Consider the following 15,810-nt stretch of genomic DNA (forward strand, 5'->3'; position numbering starts at 1 on the left):
TGCTGGAAATTGGACTTCCTTCCACCACCTGCCGCTGGATCAGAGACTTCCTCTCAGACCGTGTACAGAGAGTTAGAGTGGGGCCTCATCTTTCCTCAGCCCTCAGCCTCAACACCGGCTCTCCACAAGGCTGTGTACTGAGCCCCCTACTGTACACTCTGTACACACATGACTGTGTTAGTTCCCACCCAGACAACACAGTCATCAAGTTTGCAGATGATACCACTGTGGTGGGGCTCATCTCAGGGGGAGATGAGACGGCATACAGAGCTGAAGTTCAGAGGCTGTCAGATTGGTGTGCAGACAACAACCTGGACCTCAATACCACCAAAACAAAAGAACTGGTAGTTGACTTCAGAAGGAGGAAGTCCGAGCTGCAGCCTGTCAGCATCAACGGGGAGTGCGTGGAAAGGGTCTCCAGTTTCAAGTTTCTGGGTGTGCACATAGACACAGACCTCCAATGGAGCTCTAACACCTCTGCGGTCTTAAAGAAGGCCCAACAGCGTCTCCACTTTCTGAGAATCCTCAGAAAAATGGACCTGAAGAAGGAGCTGCTGACCGTCTTCTACCGCTGCTCCATTGAAAGTGTGCTGACATATTGCATCGGTGTGTGGTTCTCCAGCTGCACCACAGCACACAGAAAGGCACTCCAGAGGGTCATCAACATGGCCCAAAAAATCATTGGACATCCTCTTCCCTCCCTGAAGGACCTGTACAGCACTCGCTGTCTCAAGAGGGCATGCAGCATCCTACGGGACTGCACACACCCAGGACACCGGGTGTTTAAGCTGCTGCCGTCTGGCAGGAGGTTCAGGCTGCTGAGGTCCCGAACAAATAGACTCAAGGACAGCTTTTACAACAGGGCAATAGCCCTGATCAATGCAAATAGCTGACCTGACTGGATACCTCCCTGGACTTTTTAGGGGGAGGTAACAATGTTTAAAATGATAACAATAATATTTATATTTATAACAAGGTGCAATAATAATTAATGTGCAATAATAACAGTGTGCAATACACATACACTTATTCTTCTTTTTTATACTAAGTTAATATACTGTGTTGTGTTGTTTGTTACGTTGTGATGTGTCATATCGTGTCGTGTTGTGTTATATGTAGTGCCGACGTAGGACAGTTTTTCCAATTTCATTGTACTACTGTACTATGTATGATTGTGCAATGACAATAAAGAGTTATCTTATCTTATCTAAACATGCTTAACTACACTGGATATGGACCATATACTCTTTAGATGCCTTTAAACGTGGCTGCTCTTCCAGTGTTACACAGATGGCTGATGGTAGTATGGTCAGCGGAAGAGTCTTGGTCTCAATGTAAGGAAACAACTTCTCAGTGATAGTGAGTTTGAAGGTGTGTATGAGTGTGTTGGTATCAATATCAAAGAATGAGAGCTTCCCTTTGTCGCAGTGCAGGCGAACTCTGATCCTCTGGAGCGTCTTCACTGCGAGGACTTTGCGTGAAAGTGTTGGAGCAACTGCTGTGTATTTCCCATCGTGGCGACTTAATTCCCAGAATCCAGTCTTTAATTGTCCCTTTCTCTTAATTGACTCCTGTAGCACACCGAGACACCAGACTCCATCATTTCTAACCTCAACGTCCCAGCTGTGACTCCCCGAGTCGTAGCCCTCAGAGCCCATGATGATCGAATAGCTGTCAAACCTTTCTGGGTTTTCAGGAAGCTTCTGTTTGCTTCCTTGTCTCACACTAGTAAGATCTGAAGAGATGATGAGGTGTCCTTCAGCGGTGTTTGGATTCAGAATCACAGGAGTGTAGGAAACTGTCTCCTTCATTTTGTTCCAGATGTTGTAGGCCAGGTTGCCCAGGTGTTTGGCCACATCGATCAGAGCTCCAGAGACCACCTCAGGATCCTCCAGCAGGGGTCGCTGCTGGACTCTTTCTGCTGCAGCCTTGTAGTTATAGAGAAACAAAGAGTCATCAGCTCTCAGTTCCTCCTGTGTGGCACTGATGGTTTCAGAAAGAGCTGCTATCTTTTTGGTCAGAGCCTCAATCTTCTCCTGCATCATCCGACTCTTCTGCTGCTCTTCTGTCTTCAGAGCGGTGATCCTTGCCTCTTCCTCCTCAAACAGAAAGTGATGAAGCTTCTTAAACTGCTCCTTAATCTGGCTCTCTATGTACCGAGTCTGCACTACGTTGTGTTCTACAGTGAGGTCACTGTTCGCTTTCACGTATTCAAAGAGCTTCAGTTTATCTTGTAAACACTTGAGAAACACCTGGAGCTTCACTCTTTGATCCTGTGCAGCTTCTTCGATGGGTCTGAATCTGTGGTTGTTGTGTGCTTTTGAGTCTCGACATACGAGACACACGGGCTCCTCGTGGTCCAAACAGAAGAGTTTGAGTTTCTCAGCGTGCAGATTGCAGAGAGCCTCAGATGCTGCTAGTGGTGTCCCTGCTCTCTCAGCTCTCTCCTCTACAGCAGTCTTACACAGGTTCCTTAGCACTAAACTAACAGGTGGGTCAGTTGATGAGGGTATCTTCATGCAGAGTGGGCAGGTTTGGGTGTCCTTCTCCTTCCACCACATCTGCAGACATTCTTTGCAGAAGCTGTGGCTGCATGAGAGGATGACCGGATCTCTGAAGATTTCATGGCAGATCGAACAGGTGAGTTCCTTTTCAGACTCAGATTGTGCAGCCAGTTTGCCCTGGAATGGAAGCAAAACGGCAGATGGCTGTAAAAAAGAAATACTGCGCTTCACATTTGGGTTTTTTTTTAAATTCGCTTCCATGGCAATGAACTAGCAGCAGGTTTAGCAGCACTCCAGTGTCCCCGGTGATCTTTCTGCTGTAGTTGGAAAACTCACGTCTCCTCCGGTTACTCGTCCTAAGCAAACTGAACAGAAATCAAGTCCAACTTTGACTTATGAGGTATGTTATCTGATGCCTATATGGTCAAAGAACGAGGAAAATACATTTCACAAGGTTGCTTGTCTCATGCAGAGCATTCCCCACATTACTGGGTTATCTGCATCTGACGATTGCTACAGAGCCAGCCTTTGTTTCAAACTGATCAACATTTCTGATATAGGCAGGTATATTGAAAGAGAGCATGCACAAACAGTGAGCTAATTATTTGTTTGCACTGTTATATGTCAGGTTTCCTCCTGAGTACTCCGGCTCTCTCCTCCTCACTGATGTTCTTCTTGGTTTAACTGGTGATTCTAAACAGGATGTAGGTGTGGATGTGAGACTGTGTGTTTATATCAGCAGTGATGGTTCCTGCCCCTCCACAATCCCAACTCAGATATAAGATGATGTTACATTTCCCTTTGTGTTTGCTTTATTCTCTCCACTCTTTGGTCCACGTGGGGAAAACGCTCTTCCTCTTTCAGATCTTCAGCATCCCCAGTTGCCTGCTTCTTTTTGTGAGGCCCTGGTATTATTAATTATTTTTCATTAATTTTCACAAGTAGACCACAATAGCAATGCAAAGGTAAGTTTTTGGGGTGATAAAAATAAAAATATCTATGCTCCTTAGGATATATCTGAAGTCCACTTGGTCTAATAGCTTTCACTGAGAAACAAGATCTCACCGCTCAGTTATTTTGGAACTCCTGTCTTCATATCTAAATGAATACGTCCCCAACTATAATTTCAATGGTCACTGGGTTGAAAAAAATATGCATGAGTTAAAAGGTTAGACCAAAGATTATAAGAAGGAAAAACATGACTGAACCACAGTTCACACACCAAAGATAATCTCTTTCGTAACATAGCTACAGTCAGACACGGCTGCACAATCATGTGGTGTGGATGTTTTTCTGTGGGATTTTTGATTTCTATCAGAAAGATCCTAACTAATCCTAAATCAAATCTAAGGACTCTGCTCTCCAAGGTTCCAAGTGTTTCTCAAGCACCTGCTCATTTATCTCTAGAGCCGCATGAGGTCAGAATTCTGAACTGAAGCCAAAAGATTAGAAAGCCCCGGATAAAGTGGCTGCAGCTTTCTGCTGGGTACCAAGAATCCACAGATTATTGTAGAATTTACACTGGAGTCACCTGAAGAGTTCTCTCTGCTTTGTGGAAACCCAAAGTCTCATTGTAGATTCCTTAACTGGTTTATTGGCTGAACTTTGAATATCAGCTGTCAGTATTTATTTTAGCCCAACGTGAGTTTTGGGCCTCCACCTGCCCCCTGCATGTGCAGACTTTTGTTTTTCAAATTTAGTAATCTGGCACCAAATCAGTGTGAAAACACCAGCATGGAGAAATAGAATAGACGAGTCTAAACCAGCACCCGGAGTTTATTAATCAACATTTATGACAATCACGGATCAAACGTAACGTCGGCCCTTGTAAACCCTGAACTTTAATCAAACTCGTACATACACGCAGTATCAAAACAACACAGAGATCCTTTTTCACGAAACAAAATCTGAGCAAATGTTTCAGTGCAGCAAATAAATACACCAAAAATGAATCATTGGCATTAAAACAGTTGCTATTTGCCCAAAACAAACAGACTGTTGTCATGTTACTGGGCAGTGAGTGGGTGCAGTTTACAGACACAAACACAGGATGTGTTTTTCATTTTTAATGTAACTGCATGTTTCCCAACATCTACTGAAAGCAAACATGGTTGTTCACAGGTGCCGATAAAATTATTTCATGTTACAACAAGAAATCATCAATGAACAGAAAACAAAACAAAACTTTGATTTCATGTCCCAATTCCACCATACACGGTTTCTGAGCTGAGTCTGAGTTTGTAGTGAAGTCACACCAGCAAAGTGACTGAATCAGTGTTCAGTTTGACAAAAACCTTTGAACAAAAAGAACAACTTCATTCAGAAACCGAGTGCAGTTTCTCAGACACTCGTACCTGCTAATTAGTGCTTAGTACAGGCAGATATTAGTATTTCATTCACCAACGCTGAAGCACACTTGCTCCTTGCTCCACAAGGCACCAACAGCACAAACACAGTCGAAAGGTCCGGTTCAGACTCAGTTAGCCGAGGTGACGCCTGTAACTCTACCTGCCTGAGAGTGAAAGCAGCAACAGCATCAAACTTTAAGCCAAATAAAAATTAAACAGACGAGTCATTAAAAATACAAACACCTTATGAAGGAGGAAACTAGTTAGCCAAAACCATGGATGCACTTGTCTGTAAGCATTTTTATTTGTGCTGTAAAGCTGGACATTTTAACATGGGAGCCTATGGGGACTGACTCATTACCGCCAGACTCTAGTGGACATTAGAGGAACTGTTACAGAACGAGTGTGTAGAGTGGATTTGAGACACTGTCTTATAAACATGCATGTAGTCGTCCTTTCATCTGCGAAGATGTTCAGATTGACTCCACTCATACGTCAATATGGTAAATATAAAGGACATAAAGATGGAAAATAAAACAGCTGGTTTTAATTTACTTTTTAAATATAACTAATTAACCATTTGACACTTTTTTGCCTGTTGGTACCTTAATATTCACCAAACAGACATCAGAGTTCATATTTTAATGTTAATTACAAATTTGATCTAAATAAATAACCTTGATGACATGCAGAAATACGAGTAAAGCAGGCATTCATTTGGTGAATTATATGAAAGTGGAAAACACGAGCTCACTGCAGCTTTAACTTGGTCCAAAACAAGAAGAAGAAGAAGAAGAAGAAAGGCCCTTTACATTTCAGACTCCGCTCCTCTGTGATATTTAAATCTACAACCAAAACCATCATAAATATTTGGATCCATTATTATGTGTGTTCTTCCTGGGACCAGTCTCCAACCCTCCACCGAAGCTTAATGATGATTATCTGTTTCTGCTCTCCAAACATGCCAAACTCGAGCGACTCAGTTGTCAACACATTCACTGCAGTCTTCGTTTCCTGCTCGGTAGTTGTTATTATCTGATGTTTGACAAACGCAGCTTCTCGCCAGAAAAACTTTCCAGTTTCTGATCAAAATCTCAAGTAGTGTTCTGCAACGCAATGAGGTTGAACTGGTTTTTACTTTAGATGACTTTAGGTAAACGAGAACTGAAGAGCAGACTGTAAAAGGCAAACACTGTTAAACTGGTGAGAAACTAAAGGTTTCTAAGCTCTTAAAAACAGCTTTTTCTTTCTCCTCTGCCACGACAGATGCCACTTTTAACAAAAAGGCAATAAGGGAAACACAAACGTGTGCACGTGGGCGAGAATGATCAAATAAAAGAGGTTTTTCCTTCAGCGCGACAGCTGGTGCTTTAAAATAAAACCTGGAGCTGCAAGAACAACAAAGCATCAAAAAACAAACTTTCCCAGAGTGGCTTACAGGAAGTAACCACAGGTGGAGGTTACAGGTGGAGGTGAGGCTTCAGAGTAAGCCACGTGTCGACATCCCACACGTCTGTCATGTTGTATGTTGCAGTGCTATTGTTTGCATGTGACGCTGTACCGTGCGCACGTTCTGCGTGTGCCGTTTTGATCTGTTTGAGGACCACAGGAGGTCTGAAAGTCTTTTACCCTCCTTCAGTTTTTGTTTGTTCCCTCTGAGGATAAAAAGAAGACGAGTTTATTCCTCCCTTGAGTGCAAACACGGGTGCGTTTTATTTGAGAATCAGCGTCGCCTCAGAGCCGTCCTTCCTCTTCAGGTACAGCCCGTTGGTGAGGTGGTGCTCTCTTCTCAAGAAGGCGTAGAAATAATCTGACACCAGCAGGATCTGAAGGGGACATATATTTATATCAGGACACCGAGACTGCACTATCGGGGGGGATTCTTCTTACAGACTGCCTCTTGTAAATAAGATTTTCTTTACTGTCACTTTGAAAGAAGACGTGATATTGAAACAAAAAAAAAAAATCCCAAATCTAAAAATGGATGAAACTTCATTTAACAGCGTTATTGCATTTATCTTTAACTAAATAAATAAACAGCATTAACTCTGCCCCCCTGGCTCACATGCACACCATCCTACCTGCGCCACGTTGAAGAGCAGAGTTATGGCGTAGTAGAAGTTGGAGTTGGCGCTGCCGGCGTAGATCCAGAGGTGCCAGAGAACCGGGAACAGAGCCGAACAGGCCAGCAAGACACAGGACACCAGGAAGATGTTCCTCAGGACTGAACAGGAACAAAGACATATAATTACTGATAAATCAAATCAAAAACATGAATTAATGAAGCTTTAAGATGCTACAAGAGAAAAATCAGGACTTTCATTTGAGGACAGTTTGGAGCTGATGAAAAATCTCTGACCAATCAGTGTTAAAGATCTTTTTAATTTCATCCTGTATTATTATTTCATATTTATTCTACAGTGTTTCAGAGACTTTGTTTCTATGTTTTTTTACTCTCACTGATCGGCAGTGCTTCTGACCCCAGACAACATAAATTTAAGGTAAATATTCAAAACATTTTTTTTATGTGATGATACTTTAACCAGGATCTGTAAGAGCACAGACTCTGAGTGGAAATGTTGTCAGGTCCCCCCCCACTCACATCTGTGCAGGTGACTCCAGACAGGAAGGAAGGCCAGATAGAGTGCAACGTCTCCCACAGTGGGGTACGACTTAAAGATGGAGATCACAGCTAACTGCATGAAGATCAGGAAGATGGGATGCTCCCTGCAGCACACACACGAACACAGATGATACATCATGTTGTGGTTTTACTCAGGTTTAGGTTATTAAACAGGAAAAAAAAAAAAACTGTGTCAACTTGGAAGGACCTTTAACGTGAGAATGAGGTGCTGGACTTACTTTAGTTTGATGGACAGAGGGATGGTGTAGAAGAAAACATTAATCTGGAAGACGCAGAGGAAGAAGAGGCGGAAATGTTCAAACATCTCGGCAAAGAAATACCAGAAGAGGCCGATGTTCGGAGTGAGGTCAGGAACCGAGAGACTGGAGGGAGAGAAAACAGTCCCATTAGAGATGCAGACACACTTACAGAGTTTATTCTGTCTTCAAACATCACACGCACTCATTGGAACTGAACAGTGAAAATAAATAAGCTTCACAGCGCCCTCTGGTGGAGTAATTATGCAATAAAAAAGTTGGACGTTTTGCGCAAATATGGACAGTTTCTTCCTCCTGCTGATGCAACACCATGAGATATTTTCTCTTATGCATGGCAGCTCAGAGGTGCTGACAGAGGTGTGTGTCTGATGCAACGCTGATGTGTAAGCAGTGCAGTTCATTACATCGCATTGCTAACAGTGATTATCCTGTGCTGCCTCCTGCAGTCTATCCAGGCAGCTGGAGAGGGTTTATCTAGTAAATTAAGCTAGATATACTTTAGAAGAGTGGTTCCTAAAGTGTGGGCTGGGTACCCCTTGTGGGCCACTAAGGTCCTGCAGCTGGACCACAGTAACAGAAATTCAGTTTGTATGTACAAGTATGCATGTCATCTACATATTTATAAAAAGATATTTATATAAAAGGGGAATCAAGTGGTTAGTTTGTGATATTACTCGTTACTCTGACCTAAATGTATTGCTGAAGTGTGTGACAGGTGGGTCACACACCATCCTTAACACTTTGCACATGACTGTGTAGCATTAACAATTTAAAGCCAACAGCCTGTGTGCTTTATGTTTTTGGAGAAAATTTTTACGTAAACATGACTTTCTCTAACAATTTGTTTAGAGTGAAGATTTAAGATGAGCTCTGTGGGCCGCGGCACTCTTGTGTTTCTGCATGGCTGCTCTAGAGTATATCTGGGGTTTTCCACGGTTGCCATTTCTAATTTACTGTAGAAAAGATAATAACCTCATTCATCTAAATTTTTTCTGACAAAAGCCAAAAATCCTCAAATCAACAAACCAATGAACTGATCAAATCTTAAAACCTCACATGAGAATTTACTTCAACCCAACAGAGACATCGGTGCTTTTATTTTATGCCAATTCATGGCTTCCAGCTCCTCTCCTGCTCTCTTGGGTGGTTCTAACTGCTGCTTTAGGTCAAGGTGCTCGACTTTGAGGAGCAGCTTGGATTTTGTCGACTCTCGGATGGCTTTAAGAGCTGGTGAGGTTTGGATTTTAGCACAGTCTACGACTGGCTGTCTGAGACATGAATAATCCAGAGTGAGGCCAAATTCACTCATTTTTATCTTTCTTGTCTTCAGCACTTTTGCCACAAACTCGGGAACGCGTGCCTGAGAGAAACTACATGAAGACAAAGCTCCTCAGCCCCGCCGTTTCTTTTCTTTACTCACATGAAGCCGTAGACGGAGGGCAGGTAGTCCCAGGAGCCGAGCAGGAAAAAGGAGAGACAGATGAGGACAAACAAGCTGCCGAGGTACATGAAGAGATACTGCACGATGAACCACCAGAAGCTGACCCGACGGAAATTCACTGGGATGTACTGACGCTGGAAGAGCAGAGACAGGGAGGTGGATAAATCCCAGCAATGATGCTCGAAGGAACGGAAACAAACAAGCAAAGGAAAAGACAAAAGAAAAGTGAGAGCAGAGAGAAAATAAAACATTTAAAACAATGAAATATCTGCTTCCATTCATAGATGACAAACCTGCATAAAATACAGCATGGCAGGAGCGCACAGGGTGATGGGATAGATGGACTGATAAGTGGCCAAGCAGAGGAATATGGCACTCAGTAAGACATTTCCTGAAAAAACAAAGAGAAGGCAAATTTTTTAGAACCTGATAAAACCACAGCAAACTTCTAAAAAACGACATTTAAATAAAAGCAAAGTGATTCACGTTCCTCTGATGTAATTAAAAAAAAAGCTTCAGCAGAGCCAACGAATGGGATCAGCAGGAAACAGTCACTTCCTGCTCGGACACAAACACGAGACGAAGATCTGAAGTGTACCTTTTATTGTGGAGAGGAAGAAGAGGGCGAGCACGGCGTTGTTCAGGCCACAAGTCGACTTGGCGACACAGGATAAGATGGTGAACGGGTTCAGCAGGTAACTGTGCGAAAAGAAGCAAAGAACAATTATTAGTAACTAAATAAGTAAATAAACTGAAAACAAACAGGAGAATTTTCAGGAGATACAGTGCGTTGTCCGTTTTCCCTGGATTTTCTCAAATTTAACCTCAGAGCGGAGAAGGTGAAGCGTTCTCCTCCACAAGGTGATACTGAAATTTTATCAATCGTCTGGATGAAGCTTTTCCTCACAGCTATTTACAACATTCACAACTTGAGAGGCTAAAACGTGATTCTTATCAACTGGAAATGATCATTATTTTATAATCTAGTCATTGTTACGTCCCTCTGCAGCCCCTAATCTCCTCAGTGTGTTCAGCTGGTGCTAACTGACCACACTTAGTCAGGTGTGGATGAAAGCATACCTGCAGCAGGCTTTTAGGGAGGCTCACTAGTCTTTGCCTGGGTGGTAGCAGCCACTTTAGCCAAGATAAACCTCTTTCTCACTGACATTCTGGTGTTCGTCTCCTTATTTATGTTTTGGCTTTTGAGTTGGGACATAAGTGGGGGCTCATCCGGGATCGTTTGGACATTTTTGTGGAGACTGAATTTTTGTGTTTTGTGGGTGAGTGATGGTGTTCACTGTAATTGAGCAAGTTTATATGAATTCATTTTAGACCCCGAATTCAATTCAGTTTTATTTATACAGCATCGAATCACAACAACAGTCGCCTCAAGAATAAATAATAAACTTCGCAGCTGGAAGAGCCCGAGTGGTGACACCTTTGTTATTCTGGGTAAGAAGATGAAATTTAAGAAGCTGAATCTGGCAGGAGAGAATTTCTATAGGTGCGACTTGTGTGCAGTATGAGTGATGGTACTTACAACATGGCTACTTTCAGAGGGACGTAGTACATTTCTTTGGGGCTTCTGATGAGCTCCAGAGAGTCCATGGGGTATCGGTCGGCCTCCAAAGCAAACTTCTGCTTTCTGAACTGAAATGGCATCAAAGACAAATATATGAAAAAGAAACAGATGCAGACACACAGAGCCCCAAACACAAAGGTCTCACACAGAACACGTGAGCTGAAGTTACTCCTGTTCATTATTAGAGACGGGGTTTGGGAGTTTAGGCCAACCCTACTTCTCTACACAAAAGTATTTAAACTGTGTATTTTGATGTGTTCTCACCACTTGTTTGTTGTACTCCTTCACTGCCATGTAAAGAGCCACAGCGGTGATCACGTCGGCCAGCTGAGGAGACAGAAACGGTAAAATGAAGTATGCCTGATTTAACATTTGCTGCATTTCCACTTCAAGGTCATCTCACTCTGATGTCTGCTATTTTCAAGAAGCTCTGAGGGAAATCTGTTCTGGCCCTTGTGCCTGGTCCTCTGTGATAAGAGCTGGGTGTCCTCCACTGTGCCCTCCACCCCATAATCTCTATTTTATGGAAAGTAGCGAGGAGGTTAATGTGGTGAACACGGCTCATGATAAGTGAAGATCGTATTAGTGTGGCCATGAAGCTCTTGTTTTCTTGGTGAGAGTGGAGACACTCTACTTCAGGGCTGAATCTGGTCTCTCAGATGTTACTGGGAATCACATTAAACCTTTGCATTAACGATGAATCCTGGTTTATGAATTCATGTATAATGCTGTGGGCATCGAACATCGAGCACGCTCCTGGTGTCTCTGCTGATGCCTTTGGACTTTAAAACTGTGGATTGACACTGAAACCTGCCGTTCAGGTTCTGGGTTGTGCTCAGAGAACCAGCTCTCATCAACATCAGCCTCAAAAAGGTTTGAGGTTTGTGTGTGGCTTTACAATCAATTTGATCACACTTCAGAGTTTAATCTCCTTCTTCTTTAGGGGTTGTCACAATCATCTGCCTCCATGTCACTCGATCACTAACATCCTCCCTCACTACATCTCTGAATCTTCTCTGTGTCCTTCCTCTTTTCCTCCCACCTGGCAGCTCTTGGCCAAGACCCATATTCCCTATCCATCCTCTGCACAAGTCCGCTCCACCTCAGCCGTCCCTCTCCAGTAATGAGACTGCCCCCAAAGAAAAAAATGCTTCAAAATGATGTTTTGTATTCAGACTCACCATAAATGTGATCTCTGCGTAGTCCACCAAAAAGTGAAACATGTAGATGATGAGAGGAGTCTGAAAGGATCAGAGCAGAAGGAGAATTCAACATGAACATCTAAACATCAACATGCCTCATTTGTGGATTTCAGACACATTAAATAATTTTCTGCTGACTCAGATCTCAGTTGTAGAAATACACCACCTATGAGGTGCAAGCATGTCATGGAAAAATCAAGAACCAGGAACAAATGAAACATCCCAGCACGTCTATATAATTAAATAAGACATTTATTGTCCGTTTTCCACCAACACGGCACCTGGAAATGCATGGAACTGGTTTTAGACTGAGCACCAGCACTTTGTTGGTGTGAATGTGACATTCGAGAGGTGGTTTACAGATGCTACTCATCCTTTGAGTCTACAAACAGGCAGCTGATTGATTCTTGTGATCTTGATATAATACATTTTGTGTTTGTTGATTATCTGTGAACAAAGTTTGATGTGCTCACCCTACCCTGCTCTGGATGTTTTAGAGTATCTATTTAATCTCTTAGAAACCTTTGGTCCAGCCATGGCCCGACTCTAAGGAGGCCCCTCCTCACTCAGAAGATCTGACTCTGACACTCTCACTTTGTTCTGATGATGAAGTTCTTGCTATTACACAGCTGCTTAGTAAGCAAAGTTTTCACCTGGGTGTTATCTGAATGCTGCTTCAGTGGAAATCTGACCTTTTGTTGAAAGAAGTTTCTAGAAATGTTGCCTGTGTCTCTAATCCCCTCCACTGTGATGGTTCACCAAGAAATAAGGAGAATCTAGAATGTTTCATCTTTGTTTTCCAGACCATCTCCTTCATATTTTCCGATTATTTTCAGGTTAATGTACAAATATACATTCAGTGTTCACTCAGACTTTGTAAAAGGTGTTTGTGTTAGAGAGAGAGATTCACCTCGTGGAAAACATCTCCAGAATATGGTGAAACCCCCAAATCAAGCAGAGCCAAACCTTCAACAACTGCAAAGAAACAGCAAACAGAGAAACAGTTTTATTAAGACTGCTATATTACAATAAAAATCACAACCACAATTATTTTGGTCACTGTGGAAAATGTTTATTTTTGCATTTATGGAACTTCAACTTGGTGAATTTGGTCTGAAATTTCGAGAGTGAAGTGACATTGTAAACTAATTTTTCTCTATTCCACTATTGTTAGAAGCCAAAATCATAAATTCTGTTAAAATCTCCAACTTTTAATATTTTTTTATTAGCACTGGGCTGTTGTCTTTGAATGCCTCCTCTTGACAGTAACAGTTCCAGAGCTTCCAGTTACAACTGAGTAATGAAAAATGCACAAAGTGTTTCTGTGCGAGTCTCACAGCACGTTGGTCATGTTTTGTGTTTTACAGAAAAACCTCAGATTGACTGCAAACCTGCACCTCAGGCTCCTGTCAGGTACCGTGTCATAATATGCTAAATGGAAACTTAAACACAGTCCACTAATATTTCACAAATTCATCTAAAACAAAATCTTTGTCTGTGGTAACTAATGGAAAGCTGATACAAATTTGTCAAATAATAAAGTCAAATCAGTGAGTGCCTCCCACTGTGAACCAGTAGATTTTTTTTGTACATTAATTATTCTCAGATATTTACTGGCCATCGAAGCACATGGGGCAGGGGTATGTGCATTTTCTCCATCACTTTTGAGCCCTCATAAATCAATGATTACAGAAGAGGTAGTCAGTTGCTAAGGGGCAATTAAACAAATATTCATGGGGGTGCACATATTTCAGTCTGTTTGTATACTTTTGTCCAAATTAGGGTGTCTGCACGGTGGTGCAATTGTTAGCACCATCACCTCACAGCAAGCAGGTCCTGAAGGCAGGGGGACATGTGCCTGTTAGGCTAAGTAGTGATTTTAAATTGGCTGTAGCTGTGGAAATTAATTTTTAAACACTTGCTGATGTAACATTATACACACACTATACACGTCAGCCAGATGTTTTACAGGTGTAACGTCTACTTTACTATGCGCAAATAACCCCGTGGAAACGAATGTGGCTCATAGGAGGGGGGTCATTTACAGGGGGTCCACAAATACTAGAGACTGTGCAGATCTTTGTTCAGCCGCTGGCAGAGACTCTGGTCGTCATTATTATTGGTGGTCGATGGATGTTTGACAGAGAAACAACCACTGAGCTCCATTCATTGGAAATAGCAAAGAAACACTTCCCCTACAGAAAGTAAAACGTGTCCGTTGTTAGCTTAATGTCAGTAAAACATCACCGAACTTTCTGAATTTGAGTCTCAGCTGCTGATTTTTGCAGCTGAACCGGTTTGACCGAGTTACCGGATAACAGCGCGGATGAGAGAGAGGTGAGGGGACCCGGACGTGAACGGAACGCAGCGGCTCTAAACCGCTGAACCCGCGCTTACCTCTCTTCCAGGCGGTTATCGGCGACACCACCTCCACCCTCTCTGCAATCAGCTCCGCCAAACTGGACCGGAACAAAGCGGCACGGATCGTAACGGCCACAATCAACAGCAGAGTCAAGGGAGCCGCCATCTTGACAAGGAAGCGCTGTCCGCCCTGCGAGGTGCACGACGGGAAATCAAGTCTCCAAACGTGAAGGAAGGTGGGAGGGAACCAAAAGTCCAGATAGATAGATAGATAATTTTTGGTGCATGTGATATCTTTTTACACGCTTGCTTGATGTCAACTGATGATTCATTTTACATTTGAAACACACTCTCACAAACAGAGTAAGCACACAAAGCGGAACATTTATTGTCCTATAGTTGTTTTCATCCGGAGGCTATTTGAATGGGATCAAAACAAAAAGCCGTACACAGTGAACCACTGCGCTTCCGCTAACCCTGCGTTTGTTTTATCAAAACAAAATTGACTCGGTTTAAAAATATAAATTTACTTTTTTCCTGATCAAGTTGGGATCATTAAAATAGGTTCACACAAATAATACAATAACAAGCATAAAATGCCGTCTGAAAATTAATCAACTGACATTTTAGATTTTTTTAAATTATCGCTTGTGTTTTTGATGCGTACATATCTTTATTCTTTAGATCAGGGGTCTTAAAGCTGTAGGCCACTGCTGGCATTGTCATCTTATTGGAGAGCACTTTAGTGTTCTAGGAGTACAAAAACAAACAAACAAGAAAACACACAAATATCTTAGAAAATGTAGTGTTTAGTTTGTTTTTGAATTTCAAATATTGTATAACAAGATAAAATTGTAAAGGTGAACGCATTTCTTCCCTCACTATTAACTAACTGAAGCCTTTCATTGAACTGCCAAATAAACAAATTGGTACTCTCTTTCTGGCCAGACACGTGGCAGCATTTCTGTTATATTTATTTAACAACATAAAAATGCAGAAATAAGTGATTTTTGACTGCTAGTGAAAACTGTTTTCTTTACAAATAACTCTCACTGAACTAACACAGCCAATCCCTCAACATGTTTGTACTCTCTGCTCATATTGCTTTCATATAAAATCATTTTTTGCTTTTTAAGGAACTTATTTTAACATTGCACTTATTGCACCCTAACAATAAATAAATAAATAAATAAATAAATAAATAAATAACTTCAAGGGTCAAATTGTACTATATTTCTTCATGTCAATATACACGCCCCAAGTAGGGGTGACGTGGGCTGCAAGTGGCCCCCGGCCTGCGAGTTTGAGGCCCCTGTTTTAAATTAACAGTTATACAGAGATATGAGCTCTTTTAAGATGCAATGAATTGAAGTAGGGCCGATTTCAACATTATTATATTTAACCCAAACAAAATAAAACCCAGGTATGAGAAAAATATTTTAGTTTGGTGCATTGGTGCACATGTTTTGTA

The 15,810-nt window shown here is 42.1% G+C and overlaps 2 protein-coding genes across 2 annotated transcripts; both read right to left on the reverse strand.

Moving 5' to 3' along the window:
- Positions 1-1,217: 1,217 nt before the first annotated feature.
- On the reverse strand, positions 1,218-6,372 carry LOC146575043 (E3 ubiquitin-protein ligase TRIM35-like). The gene is made up of 3 exons (XM_085275679.1): positions 6,317-6,372; positions 4,905-5,016; positions 1,218-2,681 (listed from the first exon to the last, which is right to left on the reverse strand). Exons 1-3 carry the CDS (start codon positions 6,370-6,372, stop codon positions 1,218-1,220), a joined length of 1,632 nt encoding a protein of 543 aa, XP_085131805.1.
- On the reverse strand, positions 4,263-14,595 carry pigu (phosphatidylinositol glycan anchor biosynthesis, class U). The gene is made up of 12 exons (XM_085275240.1): positions 14,376-14,595; positions 12,889-12,953; positions 11,958-12,017; positions 11,041-11,103; positions 10,735-10,844; positions 9,793-9,893; positions 9,488-9,585; positions 9,174-9,328; positions 7,715-7,858; positions 7,455-7,579; positions 6,934-7,076; positions 4,263-6,678 (listed from the first exon to the last, which is right to left on the reverse strand). The coding sequence occupies exons 1-12, from the start codon at positions 14,503-14,505 to the stop codon at positions 6,565-6,567; spliced, it is 1,308 nt and encodes a 435-aa protein (XP_085131366.1). The 5' UTR covers positions 14,506-14,595; the 3' UTR covers positions 4,263-6,564.
- Positions 14,596-15,810: the final 1,215 nt, after the last annotated feature.

The sequence above is a fragment of the Mchenga conophoros genome, linkage group LG5 (genome assembly GCF_057382185.1).
Source record: "Mchenga conophoros isolate Kocher_MC1m ecotype Shallow Benthic linkage group LG5, M_conophoros_male_GT1.1, whole genome shotgun sequence".
In the NCBI taxonomy this organism is placed as follows: domain Eukaryota; kingdom Metazoa; phylum Chordata; class Actinopteri; order Cichliformes; family Cichlidae; genus Mchenga; species Mchenga conophoros.

What these genes read in the sequence shown, in the direction of transcription:
- LOC146575043 (XM_085275679.1), bottom strand. Translation starts at nt 6,372, where the DNA reads ATGACAGACGTGTGGGATGTCGACACGTGGCTTACTCTGAAGCCTCAC. An exon ending in CTGAAGCCTCACCTCCACCT is followed by an intron (nt 5,017 to 6,316) that starts GTAACCTCCACC and finishes TTTCACTCTCAG; the next exon opens with GCAGGTAGAGTTACAGGCGT. An exon ending in GCAAGTGTGCTTCAGCGTTG is followed by an intron (nt 2,682 to 4,904) that starts GTGAATGAAATA and finishes CTTCCATTCCAG; the next exon opens with GGCAAACTGGCTGCACAATC.
- pigu (XM_085275240.1), bottom strand. Translation starts at nt 14,505, where the DNA reads ATGGCGGCTCCCTTGACTCTGCTGTTGATTGTGGCCGTTACGATCCGT. An exon ending in AGGAGTACAACAAACAAGTG is followed by an intron (nt 10,845 to 11,040) that starts GTGAGAACACAT and finishes ATGCCATTTCAG; the next exon opens with TTCAGAAAGCAGAAGTTTGC. An exon ending in CCTCTGAAAGTAGCCATGTT is followed by an intron (nt 9,894 to 10,734) that starts GTAAGTACCATC and finishes CTTTTCGCACAG; the next exon opens with TTACCTGCTGAACCCGTTCA.